Source organism: Oncorhynchus kisutch, linkage group LG28 (assembly GCF_002021735.2).
Source record: "Oncorhynchus kisutch isolate 150728-3 linkage group LG28, Okis_V2, whole genome shotgun sequence".
NCBI lineage: Eukaryota > Metazoa > Chordata > Actinopteri > Salmoniformes > Salmonidae > Oncorhynchus > Oncorhynchus kisutch.
Genome location: NC_034201.2, coordinates 1421315 through 1440102, shown reverse-complemented (window position 1 = coordinate 1440102; position 18788 = coordinate 1421315). Strand labels below are relative to the sequence as shown.

The window sequence follows — 18788 nt, the reverse complement described above, 5'->3', positions numbered from 1 at the left end:
AGCTTTGGTGTTGAATGGCAAACAATATTTCTTAGGAACTTGTTTTCAGTTCCTCCTGCTTCCACTGCATGTCACCAGTCTTTGGAATTTGGTTGAGGTTATTCATTTGTGCAATGAAGAAGTAGGCCATCTAGGAACTGCGTAACACTGTTGAGAGTTGCGCAAGACGTGAAAAGTAGCTTGGTTTGTTGTGTTCCTGTATTGAACACAGATAGACCCGTCTTCAATTTGATCGATTATTAACGTTTAAAAATACCTAAAGTTGTATTACAAAAGTAGTTAGAAATATTTTGGCAAAGTTTATAGGCAACTTTTGAAATATTTTGTAGTGACATTGCGCGTTTTGGAAGCTGTTTTTTTTCTGGATCAAACGCGCCAAATAAATTGACATTTTGGATATACAGAGGGAGAACAAGTATTTGATACACTGCCGATTTTGAGGGTTTTCCTACTTACAAAGCATGTAGAGGTCTGTAATTTTTATCATAGGTACACTTCAACTGTGAGAGACGGAATCCAAAAATCCAGAAAATCACATTGTATGATTTTTAAGTAATTAATTTGCATTTTATTGCATGACATAAGTATTTGATCACCTACCAACCAGTAAGAATTCCGGCTCTCACAGACCTGTTAGTTTTTATTTAAGAAGCCCTCCTGTTCTCCACTCATTGCCTGTATTAACTGCACCTGTTTGAACTCGTTACCTGTATAAAAGACCTGTCCACACACTCAATCAAACAGACTCCAACCTCTCCACAATGGCCAAGACCAGAGAGCTGTGTAAGGACATCAGGGATCAAATTGTAGACCTGCACAAGGCTGGGATGGGCTACAGGACAATAGGCAAGCAGCTTGGTGAGAAGGCAACAACTTTTGGTGCAATTATTAGAAAATTGTAGAAGTTCAAGATGACGTTCAATCACCCTCGGTCTGGGGCTCCATGCAAGATCTCACCTCGTGGGGCATCAATGATCATGAGGAAGGTGAGGGATCAGCCCAGAACTACATGGCAGGACCTGGTCAATGACCTGAAGAGAGCTGGGACCACAGTCTCAAAGAAAACTATTAGTAACACACTACGCCGTCATGGATTAAAATCCTGCAGCGCACGCAAGTTCCCCTTGCTCAAGCCAGCGCATGTCCAGGCCCGTCTGAAGTTTGCCAATGACCATCTGGATGACCCAGAGGAGGAATGGGAGAAGGTCATGTGGTCTGATGAGACAAAAATATAGCTTTTTGGTCTAAACTCCACTCGCCGTATTTGGAGGAAGAAGAAGGATGAGTACTACCCCAAGAACACCATCCCAACCGTGGAGCATGGAGGTGGAAACATCATTCTTTGGGGATGCTTTTCTGCAAAGGGGACTGGCCTACCCAGTCTCCAGACCTGAACCCAATAGAAAATCTTTGGAGGGAGCTGAAAATCCATATTGCCCAGCGACAGCCCCGAAACCTGAAGGATCTGGAGAAGGTCTGTATGGAGGAGGGGGACAAAATCCCTGCTGCAGTGAGAGCAAACCTGGTCAAGAACTACAGGAAACGTATGATCTCTGTAATTGCAAACAAAGGTTTCTGTACTAAATAGTAAGTTCTGCTTTTCTGATGTATCAAATACTTATGTCATGCAATAAAATGCAAATTAATTACTTAAAAATCATACAATGTGATTTTCTGGATTTTTGTTTTAGATTCCGTCTCTCACAGTTGAAGTGTACCTATGATAGAAATTACAGACCTCTACATGCTTTGTAAGTAGGAAAACCTGCAAAATCGGCAGTGTATCAAATACTTGTTCTCCCCACTGTGTATGGACGGAATTAAACGAACAAAAGGACCAATTGTGATGTTTATGGGACATATTGAAGTGCCAACAAAAGAAGCTCGTCAAAGGTAAGGCATGTTTTATATTTTATTTCTGCATTTTGTGAGGCGCCTGCAGGGTTGAAATATGCTACCTTCTATGTTTACTGTTGTGCTATCATTAGATAATAGCTTCTTATGCTTTCGCCGAAAAGCCTTTTAAAAATCTGACATGTTGGCTGGATTCACAACGAGTGTAGCTTTAATTGAGTATCTTACATGTGTGATTTAATGAAAGCTAGATTTTTATATCATTATTTAAAATTTGCCGCGCTGCATTTTCCCTGGCTTTTGCCCAAGTGGGACGCAACCGTACCCTATATCATAAGAAGTTAATGTCCAACATGTAAAGTGTGGTGTACAGCAGGGCAGCTCTCTAGGGACTCTACTATTTTCTATTTTTACCAATGTCCTGCCACTGGCATTAAACAAAGCATGAATGTCTATGTATGCTGATGATTCAATCATATACGCATCAGCAACCACAGCTAATAAAGTCACTGCAACCCTTGAGAGTTGGTCTGTTTTGGCATGGGTGGCCAGTAATAAACTGGTCCTGAACATTTCTAAAACTGAGAGCGTTGTATTTGGTACAAAATCATTCCTTAAGTTCTTGACCTCAGCTGAATCTGGTAATGCATGATGTGGCTGTTGAACAAGTTGAAGAAACTAAATTACTCGGTGTTACCTTAGATTGTAAACTGTCATGGTCAAACTACATAGTTTGAATTGTTGTAAAGATGGGGAGAGGCCTTTCCGTGATAAAGAGATGCTCTGCTTTTCTTGACACCACACTCAAAAAAGCAAGTCCAGCAGGTTCTAGTTTTGTCTTATCTCAATTATTGTCCAGTTGTGTGGTCGGGTGCTGTAAGGAAATACCTAATTAAGCTGAAGCTGGCCTAGAGCAGAGTGGCATGTCTTGCTCTTCATTGTAATCAGACGGCTGATATATATACAATGCATGCCAGTCTACCTTGGGTAAGAATTGAGGAGAGACTGACTGCATCACTTCTTATTTTTTAAAGAAACATTCATGCGTTGAATATCCCAAATCGTTTGCATAGTCAACTTACACACAGCTCTTACACACACACACTTACCCCACCAGACAATCCACTAGGGGTCTATATAACAGTCCCCAAATACAGAACCAATTCAAGAAAGCATACAGTATTATATAGAGTCATTATTGCACGGAACTCCCTTCCATCTCATATAGCACAAGTGAACATCAAACCTGGTTTCAAAAAACAGATAAAGCAACACCTCAAGGCACAACGCCTCTCCCCTATTTCACCTAGATAGTTTGTGTGTATATACACTAATATGTAGGCTACTTGTGCCTTTTTTTAAATTGATGTAGTTCTGTCCTTGACTATTAATGTTCTGTATTATGTCATGTTTTGTGTGGTCCCAGGAAGAGTAGCTGCTGCTTTTGCAACAGCTAATGGGGATCCTAATAAAATACCAAAATAGAACTGAGCATTGCATTCTCTCGAGATGCAGAAATACATTTCTCCACTCCTGTTCCCAAGACCAAATTTTGCCTACATTTGGTGTATAATTTTACTGCAAAAAATGCTTAATTCTGTAGGAGTTATTATTAAGGCTATGAGAGAGGTTATAGACCTACAGTCAGTGTCCACATTTCAGTTTCCAGTTAACTCATCTAAACATCCCTTGACATGCCATATGCCTATTCAAAGTCCCATCTTGTGACTCAAATTTCTATAGCACCTCACAATCACCACAAATAATTATCATTCTCCTTTACAACTTCACCAAATATTTTCCAAACATTACTTTTCTGTCCCTCCCTTCTCTTTATTTTCAACTCTCCTTATGCAGCTTTTGTCTTATTGAATTTATAAGGGCACAGGGCGAGACCAAGATGCAGATATGGGAGGCAGATGGTTCGAGTGTCTGATATTTATTAGTATCCAAGGGGCAGGCAAGAGAATGATCGTGGACAGGCAAAAGATCATAACAAGGCCAGCACATCTCCTCAGGGCCATAACCCTCCCAGTCAACCAGGTACTGGAAACCACTGCCTCGTGGTCGAACAATCAGGAGGCGTCGCACTGTTTATGACGGATGGACATCGATGACACGGTGTGAAGGGGTGGGCCTGGAAACAGAAGACAAAGGGCTGTGAGACACGGGCTTAATCCTAGACACATGGAACGTAGGGTTATTATGGATGGTACGGGGTAACAAAAGACAGACAGCAGTGGAACTAAGGACTCTAGAGATGGGGAAAAGGCTAATGAAATGGGGGGGAAGGTTTGCGGGACTCCACCCGAAGGGGCAGGTCCCGTGTGGATAGCCATACCCTCTGTGCAATGCGATAGCAAGGAGCTGAAGTCCGGCGGCGATCTGCTTGTTGACAATACTTGTAGTTCGTTTTGAGAAGTGCCGCCCGGGCTCTTCTCCAGGTACGCCGACATCAGCGGACAAACATCTGGGCCGAGGGTATGTTGACTTTCTGCTCTTGTTCTGGGAAGAGCGGAGGCTGATTCCCCTTTCGAGTGCTCAATGGGGTGAGTCCCATGGCCGAACAGGATAGAGTGTTCCGGGAAAACTCCACCCAGACCAGTTGTCGGCTCCAGGTAGTGGGGTTGCTCGAGATGAGGCATCTTAAGGTTGTTTCCAGGTCTTGGTTTGCTGGTCAGGCTGGCCGACGACCCAATAAGGGTGCAGAACGCCTTCTAGAACTGAGGACCCCGGTCGGAGACCATGTCCACTGGGAGTCCGTGGAACCTGAAGACGTGCTGCACTATGAGCTGGGCCGTCTCTTTGGCAGAGAGATGAAATGGGCGGCCTTGGAAAACCGATCCACTACTGTCAGAATGATGGTGTTGCAATCAGATGGAGGGAGTCCAGTGACAAAATCCAGGGACATATGGGACCAGGGATGATGAGGGACAGGTAGTGGCTGAAGGAGGCTGGAAGGGGCTTGCCGCTGAGTATTATTCTGAGCACAAACGGTGCATGCGGCGATGACGGCAGAGGCGTCAGGAACCATTGTGGGCCACCAGAAACGTTGTCGGAAGGCCAGGGTTTGACGGGAACCCGGATGACAGGTAAGCCTGGAGGAATGAGCCCATTCCAGGACCGGTGTGAATTAGGGATGAACAACTGGTTAGCCGGGCCCCCTCCAGGGGAAGGCTGGGAACGTTGTGACTTGCAGACCAGGGTCTCAATACCCCAGCCGACAGCAGCCGCACGGTATGAGGTAGGGAGGATGGTCTCGGAGTCAGAGGATATGGCAGCGGGACTGTACAGGTGAAAGGGGACGTCAGGTTTAACAGTCTTCGACCCTGGATGATAGAAAATAGTGAAGTTGAACCTGGTGAATAACAGAGCCCACCGGGCTTTCCTGGAGTTAAGGAGTCTTGGCTGTGCGGAGATATTCCAAATATCTGTTCTGCTCCCTCCAGCCAGTGTTTCCACTCCTCCAGTGCCATCTTGACCGACAGGAGGTCTCGGTTACCCACGCTGTATTTTCTTTCTGCAGAGTTGAGATGATGGGAACGAAAGGCACAGGGAAGGAGCTTTTGGTCCTGGGCGGATTGCAGGGACAGGATATCCCCCACTCTAACGCCAGAAGCGTCGACTTCAACCACCAACTGACAGGATGGGACTGTAGTGAACCGATGCTTCAGGTCCACAAATGCTCTGTCAACCACTGGGGACCATGTGAACGGTACCTTGGGAGAGGTGAGTGCCGAGAGGGGGGCCGCCAGGGTGCTTTATCCACAAATGAAACACCGGTAGAAATGGGCAAACCCCAGGAAACATTGTAGCTGCACCCTGGACGTAGGTTGGGGCCAATCCACTACTGCTTTCATCTTTTCCGGGTCCATCTAGACATTTCCTTTAGCGATGACATATCCCTGAAAGGAGAGGGTAGAACAGTGGAACTCGCATTTCTCCGCTTTCACAAATAACTGGTTCTCCAGGAGGCGTTGAAGGACTTGTCAAACATGGAGGACATGTTCTTGGGCAGAACGGGAAAAAAACAGGATGTCTTCGAGGTAGACAAACATGAAATTATTTAACATGTCCCGGAGCACATCGTTTACCAGGGCCTAGAAGACTGCGGAGGTGTTGGTGATTCCAAAATGGCATGACCAGATACTCATAATGTCCACTGGCAGTGTTGAAGGCTGTCTTCCACTCATCCCCTTCGTGTGTCCGAACCAGGTGGTAGGCATTCCGAAGATCCAGCTTGGAGAAGATGGTAGCCCCCTGAAGAGGTTTGAAATCCGAGGAGAGGAGTGGTAGAGGGTAACGATTCTTGATCGTTATGTCATTAAGGCCCCTGGTAGTCGATGCACGGATGCAGGGTCCCTGCAGACAGAGAGTCCTCAGTATATTCCTCCATGGTCTTGGTCTCCGGGCCGGATAGGGAATACGGTTGATGTTGGAAGTTTACATATACTTAGGTTGGAGTCATTAAAACTAGTTTTCAACCACTCCACAAATTTCATGTTAACAAACTACAGTTTTGTCAAGTTGGTTAGGACATCTACTTTGTGTAAGACACAAGTAATTTTTCCAATAATTGTTTACAGACAGATTATTTCACAAGGATCTTGTGAAGATGCTGGAGGAAACAGGTACAAAAGTATCTATATCCACAGTAAAACGAGTCCTATATCGACATAGACCTCAGAAAAAGCCAAGACCTTGTCACACTCTGACCATAGTTTGCGTTGTTTGTTTCTATGTTTTGGTTGGTCAGGGTGTGATATGAGTGGGCATTCTATGTTGTATGTCTAGGTTGTCTGTTTCGATGTGTTTGGCCTGATATGGTTCTCAATCAGAGGCAGGTGTTAGTCGTTGTCTCTGATTGGGAACCATATTTAGGTAGCCTGTTTTGTATTGTGGGGTGTGGGTGATTGTTCCTGTTTCCAGTGTTCCTGTGTTTGTGTTCACGTTACGGGACTGTTTTGTCTTCGTTCATTTAGTCAGTTTATTGTTTTTTGTTCGTTGTTCAAGTATTCTATTAAAATGGATAATCATCATGCTGCATTTTGGTCCTCCTCTCTTTCGCCAGACGAAGAATGTTCCAGAATCACCCACCACCAAAGGACCAAGCAGCGTGGTAACGGAAAGCAGCAGCGATCGCAGGACTCCTGGACTTGGGAGGAGATTCTGGACGGCAAGGGACCATGGGCACAGGCTGGAGAATATCGCCGCCCCAAGGCTGAGCTGGAGGCAGCGAAAGCGGAGAGGCGGCGGTATGAGGAGGCAGCACGGCAGCGGGGCTGGAAGCCCGAGAGGCAGACCCAAAAATGTATTGGAGGGGGGCACACGGGGAGTGTGGCGAAGGCAGGTAGGAGACCTGCGCCAACTTCCCGTGCTTACCGGAGAGAGAGACGGCCCGGGCAGGTACCGTGTTATGCTGTGAGGCGTGGTGTGTGTGCATAGCCCGGTGCGGTACATTGCAGCGCCTCGTATAGGCCGGGCTAGAGTGGGCATCGAGCCAGGTGCCATGAAGCCGGCTCAGCGCATCTGGTCTCCAGTGCGTCTCCTCGGGCCGGTGTACATGGCACCAGCCTTACGCATGGTGTCCCCAGTTCGCCAGCATAGCCCATTGCGGGCTATGCCACCTCGCCGCATTGGTCTGGCTACGGGGAGCATTCAACCAGGTAAGGTTGGGCAGGCTCTGTGCTCGAGACCTCCTGTGCGCTTTCACGGTCCAGACTATCCGGTGCCACCTCCATGTACCAGCCCTCCGGTGGCAGCCCCCGCACAGGCTGTCTCTCCGTCTTCTGCCTACAAGTGCTCCCACGTGTCCAGTGCTGTTAGAGCCTTCCTCCTCTCCAGCGCTGCCAGAGTCTCTCATCTGTCCTGAGCTGCCAGAGTCTCCCGTCTGTCCTGTGCTGCCAGAGCCGCCAGTCTGTCCTGAGCCGTCAGTCAGCCAGGAGCTGCCAGAGCCGTCAGTCAGCCGAGCTTCCAGGGCCGTCAGTCAGCCGGGAGCTGCCAGAGCCGTCAGTCAGCCGGGAGCTGCCAGAGCCGTCAGTCAGCTGGGAGCTGCCAGAGCCGTCAGTCAGCCGGGAGCTGCCAGAGCCGTCAGTCAGCCGGGAGCTGCCAGAGCCATCAGTCAGCCGAGAGCTTCCAGGGCCGTCAGTCAGCCGGGAGTTGCCAGAGCCGTCAGTCAGCCGGGAGCTGCCAGAGCCGTCAGTCAGCCGGGAGCTGACAGAGCCGTCAGTCAGCCGGGAGCTGCCAGAGCCATCAGTCACCCGAGAGCTTCCAGGGCCGTCAGTCAGCCGGGAGCTGCCAGAGCCGTCAGTCAGCCGGGAGCTGCCAGAGCCGTCAGTCAGCCGGGAGCTGCCAGAGCCGTCAGTCAGCCGGGAGCTGCCAGAGCCATCAGTCAGCCGAAAGCTTCCAGGGCCGTCAGCCAGCCAGGAGCTGCCAGAGCCGTCCGTCACGTCGGCGCTGCCAGAATCGCCCTTCAGCCGGGAGCTGCCAGAGCCGTCAGTCAGCTGGGAGTTGCCAGAGCCGTCAGTCAGCCGGGAGCTGCCAGAGCCGTCAGTCAGCCGGGAGCTGACAGAGCCGTCAGTCAGCCGGGAGCTGCCAGAGCCGTCAGTCAACCGAGAGCTGCCAGAGCCGTCCGTCAAGTCGGCGCTGCCAGAATCGCCCTTCAGCCGGGAGCTGCCAGAGCCGTCAGTCAGCTGGGAGTTGCCAGAGCTGTCAGTCAGCCGGGAGCTGCCAGAGCCGTCAGTCAGCCGGGAGCTGACAGAGCCGTCAGTCAGCCGGGAGCTGCCAGAGCCGTCAGTCAACCGAGAGCTTCCAGTTCCGTCAGTCAGCCGGGAGCTGCCAGAGCAGTCAGTCAGCCGGGAGCTGACAGAGCCGTCAGTCACCCGGGAGCTGACAGAGCCGTCAGTCAGCCGGGAGCTGCCAGATCCGTCAGTCAGCCGGGAGCTTCCAGGGCCGTCAGTCAGCCAGGAGCTGCCAGAGCCGTCAGTCAGCCGGGAGCAGCCAGAGCCGTCAGTCAGCCGGGATCTGACAGAGCCGTCAGTCAGCCGGGAGCTGACAGAGCCGTCAGTCAGCCGGGAGCTGTCAGAGCCGTCAGTCAGCCGGGAGCTGCCAGAGCCGTCAGTCAGCCGGGAGCTGCCAGAGCCGTCAGTCAGCCGGGAGCTGCCAGAGACGTCAGTCAGCCGGGAGCTGCCAGAGCCGTCAGTCAGCCGGGAGCTGCCAGAGCCGTCAGTCAACCGGGAGCTGCCAGAGCCGTCAGTCAGCCGGGAGCTGACATAGCCGTCAGTCAGCCGGGAGCTGACAGAGCCGTCAGTCAGCCGGGAGCTGCCAGAGCCATCAGTCAGCCCTTCCAGGGCCGTCAGCCAGCCAGGAGCTGCCAGAGCCGTCCGTCACGTCGGCGCTGCCAGATTCGCCCTTCAGCCGGGAGCTGCCAGAGCCATCAGTCAGCCGGGAGCTGCCAGAGCCGTCAGTCAGCCGGGAACTGCCAGAGCCGTCAGTCAGCCTGCCCTTCCTTCCGGAGCTGCCCTTCAGTCCGGAGCTGCCCCTCAGTCCGGAGCTGCCCCTCGGTCCTGAGCTGCCCCTCCGTCCTGAGCTGCCCCTCGGTCCTGAGCTGCCCCTCGGTCCGAGCTGCCCCTCAGTCCGGAGCTGCCCCTCAGTCCGGAGCTGCCTCAGTCTGGAGCTGCCTCTCAGTCCGGTGCTGCCCCTCCTTCCAGAGCTGCCCCTCCGTCCGGAGCTTTCCCTCAGTCCGGAGCTGCCCCTCAGTCCAGAGGCGTCCCTCAGTCCAGAGGCGCTCCTCAGTCCAGTGGGGCCTTTCTTTAGGGTCCTCTGTCCAAGATCGGAGGCGAGGGTCGCCGCTCTAAAGAGGCCAAAGAAGAGGGTAATGACTATGGCGGAGTGGGGTCCACGTCCCGCGCCAGAGCCGCCACCGCGGACAGATGCCCACCCAGACCCTCCCCTACAGGTTTAGGTTTAGCAGCCGGAGTCCGCACCTTGGGGGGGGGGGGGGTGTTTGTTTGCGCTGTTTGTTTCTATGTTTTGGTTGGTCAGGGTGTGATATGAGTGGGCATTCTATGTTGTATGTCTAGTTTGTCTGTTTCGATGTGTTTGGCCTGATATGGTTCTCAATCAAAGGCAGGTGTTAGTTGTTGTCTCTGATTGGGAACCATATTTAGGTAGCCTGTTTTGTATTGTGGGGTGTGGGTGATTGTTCCTGTTTCCAGTGTTCCTGTGTTTGTGTTCACGTTACGGGGTTGTTTCGTCTTCGTTAATTTTGTCGGTTTAAGTATTCTATTAAAATGGATAATCATCACGCTGCATTTTGGTCCTCCTCTCTTTCGCCCGAGGAAGAACGTTACAGACCTCAGACAAACTCCAGACCTCAGACAAACTCCACAAATCTTGTTCATCCTTGGGAGCAATTTCCAAATATCTATATCCACAGTAAAACGAGTCCTATATCGACATCATCTGAAAGGCTGCTCAGCAAGGAAGAAACCACTGCTCCAAAACCGCCATCAAAAAACCAGACTATGGTTTGCAACTGCACATGGGGACAAAGCTCGTCCTTTTTGGAGAAATGTTCTCTGGTCTGATGAAACACAAATAGAATTGTTAGGCCATAATGACCATCGTTATGTTTGGAGGAAAAAGGGGGAGGCTTGCAAGCCGAAGAACACCATCCCAACCGTGAAGCACAGGGGTGGCAGCATCATGTTGTGGAGGTGCTTTGCTGGAGGAGGGACTGGTGCACTTATCAAAATAGATGGCATCACGAGGAGTGAAAATTAAGTGGATATATTGAAGCAACATCTCAAGACATCAGTCAGGAAGTTAAAGCTTACTCGCAAATGGGTCTTCCAAATGGACAAGCATACTTCCAAATTTGTTTCAAAATGGCTTAAGGACAGCAAATTCAAGGTATTGGAGTGACCATCACAAAGCCCTGACCTCAATCCAATAGAAAATCTGTGGGCAGAACTGAAAAAGCGTGTGTGAGCAAGGAGGCCTACAAACCTGACTCAGTTACAATAGCTCTGTCAGGAGGAATGGGCCAAAATTCACCCAACTTATTGCTTGTGGAAGGCTACCCGAAACATTTGACCCAAGTTAAACAATTTAAAGGCAATACTACTAAATACTAATTGAGTGTATGTAAACTTCTGGCCCACTAGGAATGTGATGAAAGAACTAAGAGCTGCAATACATAATACTCCACTATTATTCTGACATTTCACATTCTTAAAATAAAGTGGTATGAATACCCAGGGAATAATGGGGAAGATGGGTGACACCTGGAGGGGGTGGAGACAAGCACAAGGACAGGTGAAACAGATCAGGGTGTGACAGAAATAAACTTCAACAATGTAATTTTTGCCTCCATGGAATGATGTTAACTTTTTCTGCCCGTTCCCAAAAGCATAATTTGGCGATTGGCTGTGTAGGCTATTTGGCGTGCGTACAGTTAAGCCCTAAAGCTTAGGCTTATGCACTAAACCTCAATGTAGCCTATAAATTGCACAATAATGATTTTTTTAGGTGTTTCTCTTTATTCAAAAATTGCAGGCTTTCCAGCCTTACAAAATTCTAAGAACCCCAGGTTGTCTCAGTGCCACAGCTATGTTAGCCTGCTAAGCTAAAGCCGTTGTCACGGGATTCTTCTGTTGAAGGAGAGGCGGACCAAAATGCAGCGCGGTAGTTGTCCATGGATTTTTAATTAGAAAACATAACCAAAACAACAAAGTGAAAACCCGAAACCAGTCCCATGTGGCACAAGCACAAACACAGGAACAATCCCCCACAAACCCCAACACCAAACAGGCTACCTAAATATGGTTCCCAATCAGAGACAATGACTAACACCTGCCTCTGATTGAGAACCATATCAGGCCAAACACAGAAACAGACAAACTAGACACACAACATAGAATGCCCACTCAGATCACACCCTGTCCAAACAAAACATAGAAACATACAAAGCAAACTATGGTCAGGGTGTGACAGCCGTGGCATTTGCTCATGGAGTTAACTTAAGTCTACAGGTCTCAGGAACGGTTAGTCATTATACCAGCGTGGTTCATCAAACCACCTTATTACACAATGAAGAGCTACAACCAATGAGAACACCATGCCATAAGCCACCATATGATTTGCAGGACCTCATGTGTCTCATCCTGCCACAAGAGGGGCTGGTGTCTGTCTAGTCTAGTGTACAGTATATCCCAGATCTCTGTGTGCGGTATCATATACCAAAGCCAAAAAACACACATTACCACACAACGTCATCTAAATGTACAGCTAAGCACCTTGCCAGCTTAACAACATGAGGGAATACAATTCTTAGCATTTCTTATGAAGAATATTTTACACCTTGGCCAATTGTCTGACTGCCTCTAACAGTATGTTAGTAGAACTGTTGCAAAGTGAGTTTGGAAAAAGAGATGGTCATTATTTTCATGATATTGAACCCCAATGGCATATGTAGGAATATTTTGCTGTTGCCATTCTACTCACAGCCCCTGTCATCCCATATACAGGTTGAAAATGGACGCAGTGGCTGTACAGTAACATGCTGTTCATGATGTTAGAGCTCCAGTTCTCCGCTTCACAGCACAGTATTGGTTTTGCCTGACAGCAGTTATAAACTTGAACACTGCAAGCGACAAGAATATGCCCCCATCAATCCTGGTAACTGGGCTATTTTGCACATTTGTTGTTGTCTGAGTGAGGTAAATGCTGTACATCAAGAGGAGTTGAAGTGTTCTGAAAGATAGATGAGACATTGAGGATTATAATAAATGCCACTTGGATGTCGTACAAGCAAACCACACACCCATGTGTCCAAGTGTGCACTTCACGTTCCCATATTTGAAAACTCATGTCATTCACAGGATCAATATTTACAATCACTATGTTTGATCCACAGTTACAAGGATGACATGTGTTATACCCTGGGTTGTCCTGTACAGAATGAGCCTGTTTGTCATATTGTGACGAAAATCTGTCATGGAACATGCACTTGAATGCACTCATGATGCTGTTCTATGCGCACCAAAATTACAATCTGATTGTCTGAAGTGCCTTTTGAAAGGAAAACACTGTAAGATCGTATTTTATAACTTGGCTAACCATGTTGGCAATATAATACGCTTTTAAATGATGCCCACCTGCCCCAATTGTACAGCTTGTACAGAATACCATCCTAGTAGCAGTCAGATATATACAATGTGTCATGAACAATAGGCTAGTGTTTTTGAAAATCAGCTAGCTTGATGATTATTAGCAACATACCCTTATTTTAGATGGTCCGTGTTCCTGCTGTCAATTGTGAGCTGCACATTTAGCACTGCATTCAGTTTGAAGCCTAGAATAAGCAGGAAGACAGCATTACACAGGTGACAAAACGTAGCATAAATAGTATAGCATAAAAGCAACATAGGGAAAATGGGTGAAGGTAGGGTGGGTTTATAGAGATAAGATGGAGAGTTCCAAAGTGTCTGAAGTTGAGGGACCATGAGGTATAAAAGGCATAGTGTGGAATAAGCAGTGGTGGAAAAAGTACTAAATTGTCATACTTGAGTCAAAGATACCTTAATAGAAAATGACTCAAGTAAAAGTGAAAGTCACCCAGTAAAATACTACTTGAGTAAAATTCTAAAAGTATTTGGTTATAAATATTCTTAAGTATCAAAAGTATTAAACAAACCAGATGGCACTATTTTATTTTTATTTATGGATAGCCAGGGGCACTCTCCAACACTCAGACATAATTTACAAATTACATTTTATGTTTAATGGGTCTGCCAGATCAGAGGCAATAGGGATGACCAGGGATGTTCTGTTGGTAAGTGTGTGAATTGGACCATTTTCCTGTCAAAATGTAACGAGTACTTTTGGGTGTCAGGGAGAATGTATGGAGTAAAAATGGCGTTATTTTCTTTAGGAATGTAGTGAGATAAAAGTAAAAGTTGGCAAAAATGTAAATAGTAGAGTAGAGATACCCCAAAAAACTACTTAAGCAGAACTTTAAAGTAGTTTTACTTTACACCACTGGGAATATGGGGTAGCTAGAGGGATGGTTGGCCATGGAATAAACACACAATGGGGGTGCTGGTGTGCTTCTTCACCCCTTTTAGGTCATTGTCACAAATATCCAAATGTCCAGTCATACTCGATTTCTGTTGAGAACACGCTGGTGTGCCCTTCGACGTCATTCCGTCCTAGTTGCCGCATTCAAATCGTGGTCATCGTGTGTCTGTGAATCACAACATTAAAGACGATAAGTGATTACAGTGTTTCCACAAATTGAGCCATACACAGTACAACTTAAGCATTGAGGACAGCATTTTGTTGACAACATGGTGGTTCATACTATGTATACTGTATGATAAATAATGGATCTTACCCCAGTTGTAGGCCCATTTGAGTGTGTGTGGTCACTTAGGCCTGCACATCAACCAGTACTGTAACCATTGGAGACTTGGGATGCTTTCTCTTAAAGTTCAGAAAGTGTAGGAGCTTAGATTGAATTCAAAGCTGACACAAATGATAATCTAAGCAATATGATGCAACAAACTACTACACATATGAAAGACTGTCCCACACAGGCCAGTACAATAGCCTACACATGGAGAGGAACCTAAAGCACATACAGTATCAACCAATATTAGTCACCTGACAGACAGGACAGGTGAGGACCAGTGCTGCCTTGGCTGCAGTTTTCTGGTCCGCAGGTGCTCCCTTTCATGTTAACATCCGCCGCCTTGGCATCAGTCAACAAGTTCAACTTGAGAGTTGAGCATGCGTTATATATCAATACTGTAGATTGGTGAAAATCCACTTAGGCTGAGGATGATAGAGAATTAGTGTAAGAGGAATTTGACCATAATATAATCTTCAATTGGACCCTATTATCATGTGAACGCTATGGGCCCATAAGCATATCCGATGGGTCTAGCCAAGGTAGTGAGCCTTGCATCACCACAAGGAATACTATAAGTTGCATGTGTCCAAGGTAACTGTTGTGCAATTATTTTTAAGAGGCTGAGGGACAAGAAGCTAATATCTTGCAATCAAATTCCTAGCATTAAATGATTGATTTCACCGTAGCTCAGAGCTGCACAGTTAGAGGCCAAACATACACTGTATGCTATGTGTAGTGTGAATAACATTTACCATTAGATCATTCACCAAATAATAATACAAGTAATATTACGTAGAAATATGAGGACTATGGTTCATCCCTTTTCAAAGTAATCCGATTTATTACCGTTATGCAATACGAATACTGTCACACCCTGATCTGTTTCACCTGTCTTTGTGCTTGTCTCCACCCCCCTCCAGGTGTCGCTCAGTTACCTGGCTGTTAGCAGCGCGGCCTCCCCGGTCACCCCGGTTTCCTGAGAACCTCCCCCGGAATGCTTCGCTGGAGAGTCGGGAACCTATCGGGCGTTTCTTGCTCAGTGTTATCTCATCATCGAGCTGCAGCCCTCCTCCTTCCCCTCGGACTGCTCAAAGATAACGTACCTCATCACGCTGATGTCCGGGAAGGCTCTCGCCTGGGCTACGTCAGTGTGGGAACAACAGTCAGCCGTGTGCTTCAGTCTGGGGGAGTTTTTGGCAGAGATTTTCAATGAAGAAGGTTTTCAATGATCCATTGTAAGGGAGAGAGGCTGCCCTGAAGTTACACCAGCTTCGGCCAGACTACCACAGTGTGGCAGATTATGCGGTGGATTTCCACACTTTGGCAGCTGAGAGTGCCTGGAACCCGGAATCGCTGTTCGACATGTTCCTGCACGGAGTATCGGAGGAAGTTAAGGATAAGCAAGCAGCAAGCAGGATCTCGACTTGCTCATCACCTTGACCATCCGGATCGATGGGCGGCTACGGGAAGGTAAGAAGGAGAGGAGGCCCGATTCCACTTGCCCGCCCAAGGATTCCACCACGTCTCCATTGCCGAAATAACCTGAGGCTACGATTCACCTCTTCCCAAGCCAATGCAACTAGGCAGAGCTAGGCTGTCTCCAGCTGAATGTCTACACAGGCTTCACACGAAAAGTTGCCTGTATTGTGGGACTACTGGTCATTTACTGTCCTCCTGTCCACTAAAAGACCAGGCTCACCGGTTGCGGTGAGTATTCTGGTAGACAATACGGATAACTTTTCCTCTACCCTTACTCACACCCCTTTCCATCCTATCCTGCTGTGGGGGAACCAGTCGAAATCTTTCTGGGTACTCATCAATTCTGGGGCCGATGAAAGTTTTATGGACGCTACCCTGGCGTCCGAGCTGGGCATCCCCACTCAACCCCTCTCCATTTCCATGGATGTTAGAGCACTGGGCGTGCGCACCATAGGTCGGGTCACTCCTAATACCACCCCCATCAAATTTATGCTAATAAAGTCTCCTCAGGTTCCTGTGGTTTCGGGATTCTCTTGGCTCCAGCGACACATTCCCCTCATTTACTGGACTGCTGGTGCCATCATGGGCTGGAGCCCGTTCTTCCATGCCAATTGCCTAAAGTCAGCACAGCCTGCCCCAGGGCGTCTCCTGGGGGCTCGGAAGTTGCCCCGGACCTCTCCTACATTCCCGCAGAGTACCAGGACCTCCAAGAGGATTTCAGTAAGGCCCGGACCACTTCGCTTCCTCTGCACCGACCCTATAATTTCGGAATCAACCTTCTCTCAGGCACCACACCGCCCCGGGGATGATTGTATTCTCTGTCCGGTCTAGATACCTACAACGAGGACTCCCTAGCTGCAGGGTTTATCCGTCCTTCTGCCTCCCCCGCCGGTGCTGGGTTCTTCTTTGTGGAGAAGAGGGACAAAACCCTGTGCCCGTGCATCGACTACCGGGGCCTCAATGATCACGGTGAAGATCCGCTACCTGTCACCACTCATCGCCTTGGCCTTCGAAGCCGCTCCAGGGGGCCACTGTTTTCTCCAAGCTGGACCTGTGGAACGAAGACTCCCTTCAACATGGCCAGCGGTCATTACAAATATGCTGAACTGTTTTAATTATATATATATATATTTCAATTTATGCAGATTTGTACATATTCATTAATCATTTACAGTCAATCATTTGGATTATTCTAATCATGCCATTTGTCCAACGCTTCAGCTGTGTTCTAGGCCCTGGTTAATGATGTTCTCCATGACATGTTGAACCGGTTCATCTTCGTCTACCTCAATGACATCCTCGTTTTCTCCCGCTCAGCCCAAGAACACATGCTCCACGTCCTACAGGTCCTCCAGTGCCTCCTGGAGCACAAGCTTTTTGTGAAAGCAGTGAAGCACGAATTCCATCGCTCCACCATCCCCTTCCTTGGTTACATCATTGCTGCAGGGAGTGTACAGATGGATGCCGGGAAGGTGAGAGTGGTGGTGGATAGGCCCAAGCATACGTCCAGAGTGCAACTGCAATGTTTTCTGGGATTTGCCAAATTTTATTGCCGCTTTATCCGTGGGTTACAGCCCCCTGGCATTCCCCCTGTCTGCACTCACCTTTGCCAAGGTTCAGTTCACGTGGTCCCCAGCTGCTGACCGGGCGTTCTGGGACCTCAAGCACTGCTTCACCATAGCTCCCATATTGGTTCATCCTGACCCGTCAGATTGTGGTGGAGGCCGGTGCTTCAGATGTCAGAGTGGGGGCTGTCCTGTCCCAGCCTTCTGCCCTGGACCTCAAGTTACATACCTGCGCCTTCTTCTCCTATCGCCTCAATGCCACAAAAAGGAATTAAGATGTGGGGAATCATGAGCTTCTCGCGGTGAAGATGGCGATGGAGGAGTGGAGGCACTGGTTGGAGGGGGCGGAACATTCATTCATTGTGTGGGCGGACCACAAGAACCTGGAATATCTCTGCACCACCAATCACCTCAAAGCTAGGCGGGCCCTGCTTTTCACCTGGTTTAACTTTTCCCTCTCCTACCAACCGGAATCCAAGAACATTAAGCCGGATATGCTGTCACACCCTTATAGCCCCACGACTACACCCTCGGACCCCGAGACCATCCTTCCCACCTCGTCCCTGGTGACAGCACACAGCTGGAGAATAGAGAAACATGTCCGTGAGACGCAGCGTTCCCAGCTGAACCCCGGCAGGGGCACAGATAACCGGATGTTTGTGCCTGACGCTGTCCGCCTCTCAGCCCTGAAGTGGGCCCACTCCTCCAGGCTTGCCTGCCAATTGAGGTCCCGTTGGACCCTGGCCTTTGTGCGACATCACTTTTGGTGACCTACCATGGTCCCTGACGTCTCTGTGTCCGTTGCCGCCTTCACGATCTGTGATCTGAACAAGACTCTTATGCAAGCTCCGGCTGGTCTCCTTCAACCACTGCCGGTCCCTCACCGTTCCTCGTCTCACATATCCCTGGACTTCGTCACGGGCCTCTTCCCGTCTGGCAACACTGTAATCCTGACAGTAGTGTACCTGTTTTCCAAAGCCGCCCATTTCATTCCTCTTCCCAACCTACCCTGTGCCAAAGAGACGGCCCAGCACATGGTGCAGCACATTTTCTGGATCCATGGACTCTCGGTGGACATGGACTCTGACCGGGGTCCTCAGTTCTCGTCCCGGTTCTGGAAGGTGTTCTGCTCACTCATTGGGTCGTTGGCCAGCCTGTCCTCCTGTTTCTACCCTCAGTCCAACTGCCAGTCGGAGCGAGCCAATCAAGACCTGGAGACGACTCATCGCTGTCTTGTCTCTGTCAACCCCACCACCACACTCACAACACCCTCCCCTGCTCTGCCACTGGTCTCTCGCCCTTTGAGTGTTCCCTGGGTTATCATGAGCTAGCTAGCTAGATAACAGGTATTATGTAAATGTTTTACTTGCACAAGACACTTCACAAAATTATCCATTTTATTTTGCCAATTTATTCATTACTACATTTAGCTAACATTAGATAGTTAATCCAGAGATTCTTCCATTTGCCTCGAT

At 48.6% G+C, this 18788-nt stretch overlaps 1 protein-coding gene across 1 annotated transcript in view; it reads right to left on the bottom strand.

Moving 5' to 3' along the window:
• The window catches only part of LOC109872731 (A disintegrin and metalloproteinase with thrombospondin motifs 2-like), a 77209-nt gene extending 61170 nt beyond the window's left edge, over positions 1-16039 (bottom strand). Inside the window, exons 1-5 of the mRNA XM_031808543.1 lie at positions 15969-16039; positions 15373-15450; positions 8585-8823; positions 5234-5374; positions 4773-5183 (exon numbers count right to left, since the gene is read on the bottom strand). Of these exons, the coding sequence (XP_031664403.1) occupies positions 4773-5183; positions 5234-5374; positions 8585-8823; positions 15373-15450; positions 15969-16039 (940 nt within the window). The remainder of the gene's footprint in view (positions 1-4772; positions 5184-5233; positions 5375-8584; positions 8824-15372; positions 15451-15968) is intronic.
• Positions 16040-18788: the final 2749 nt, after the last annotated feature.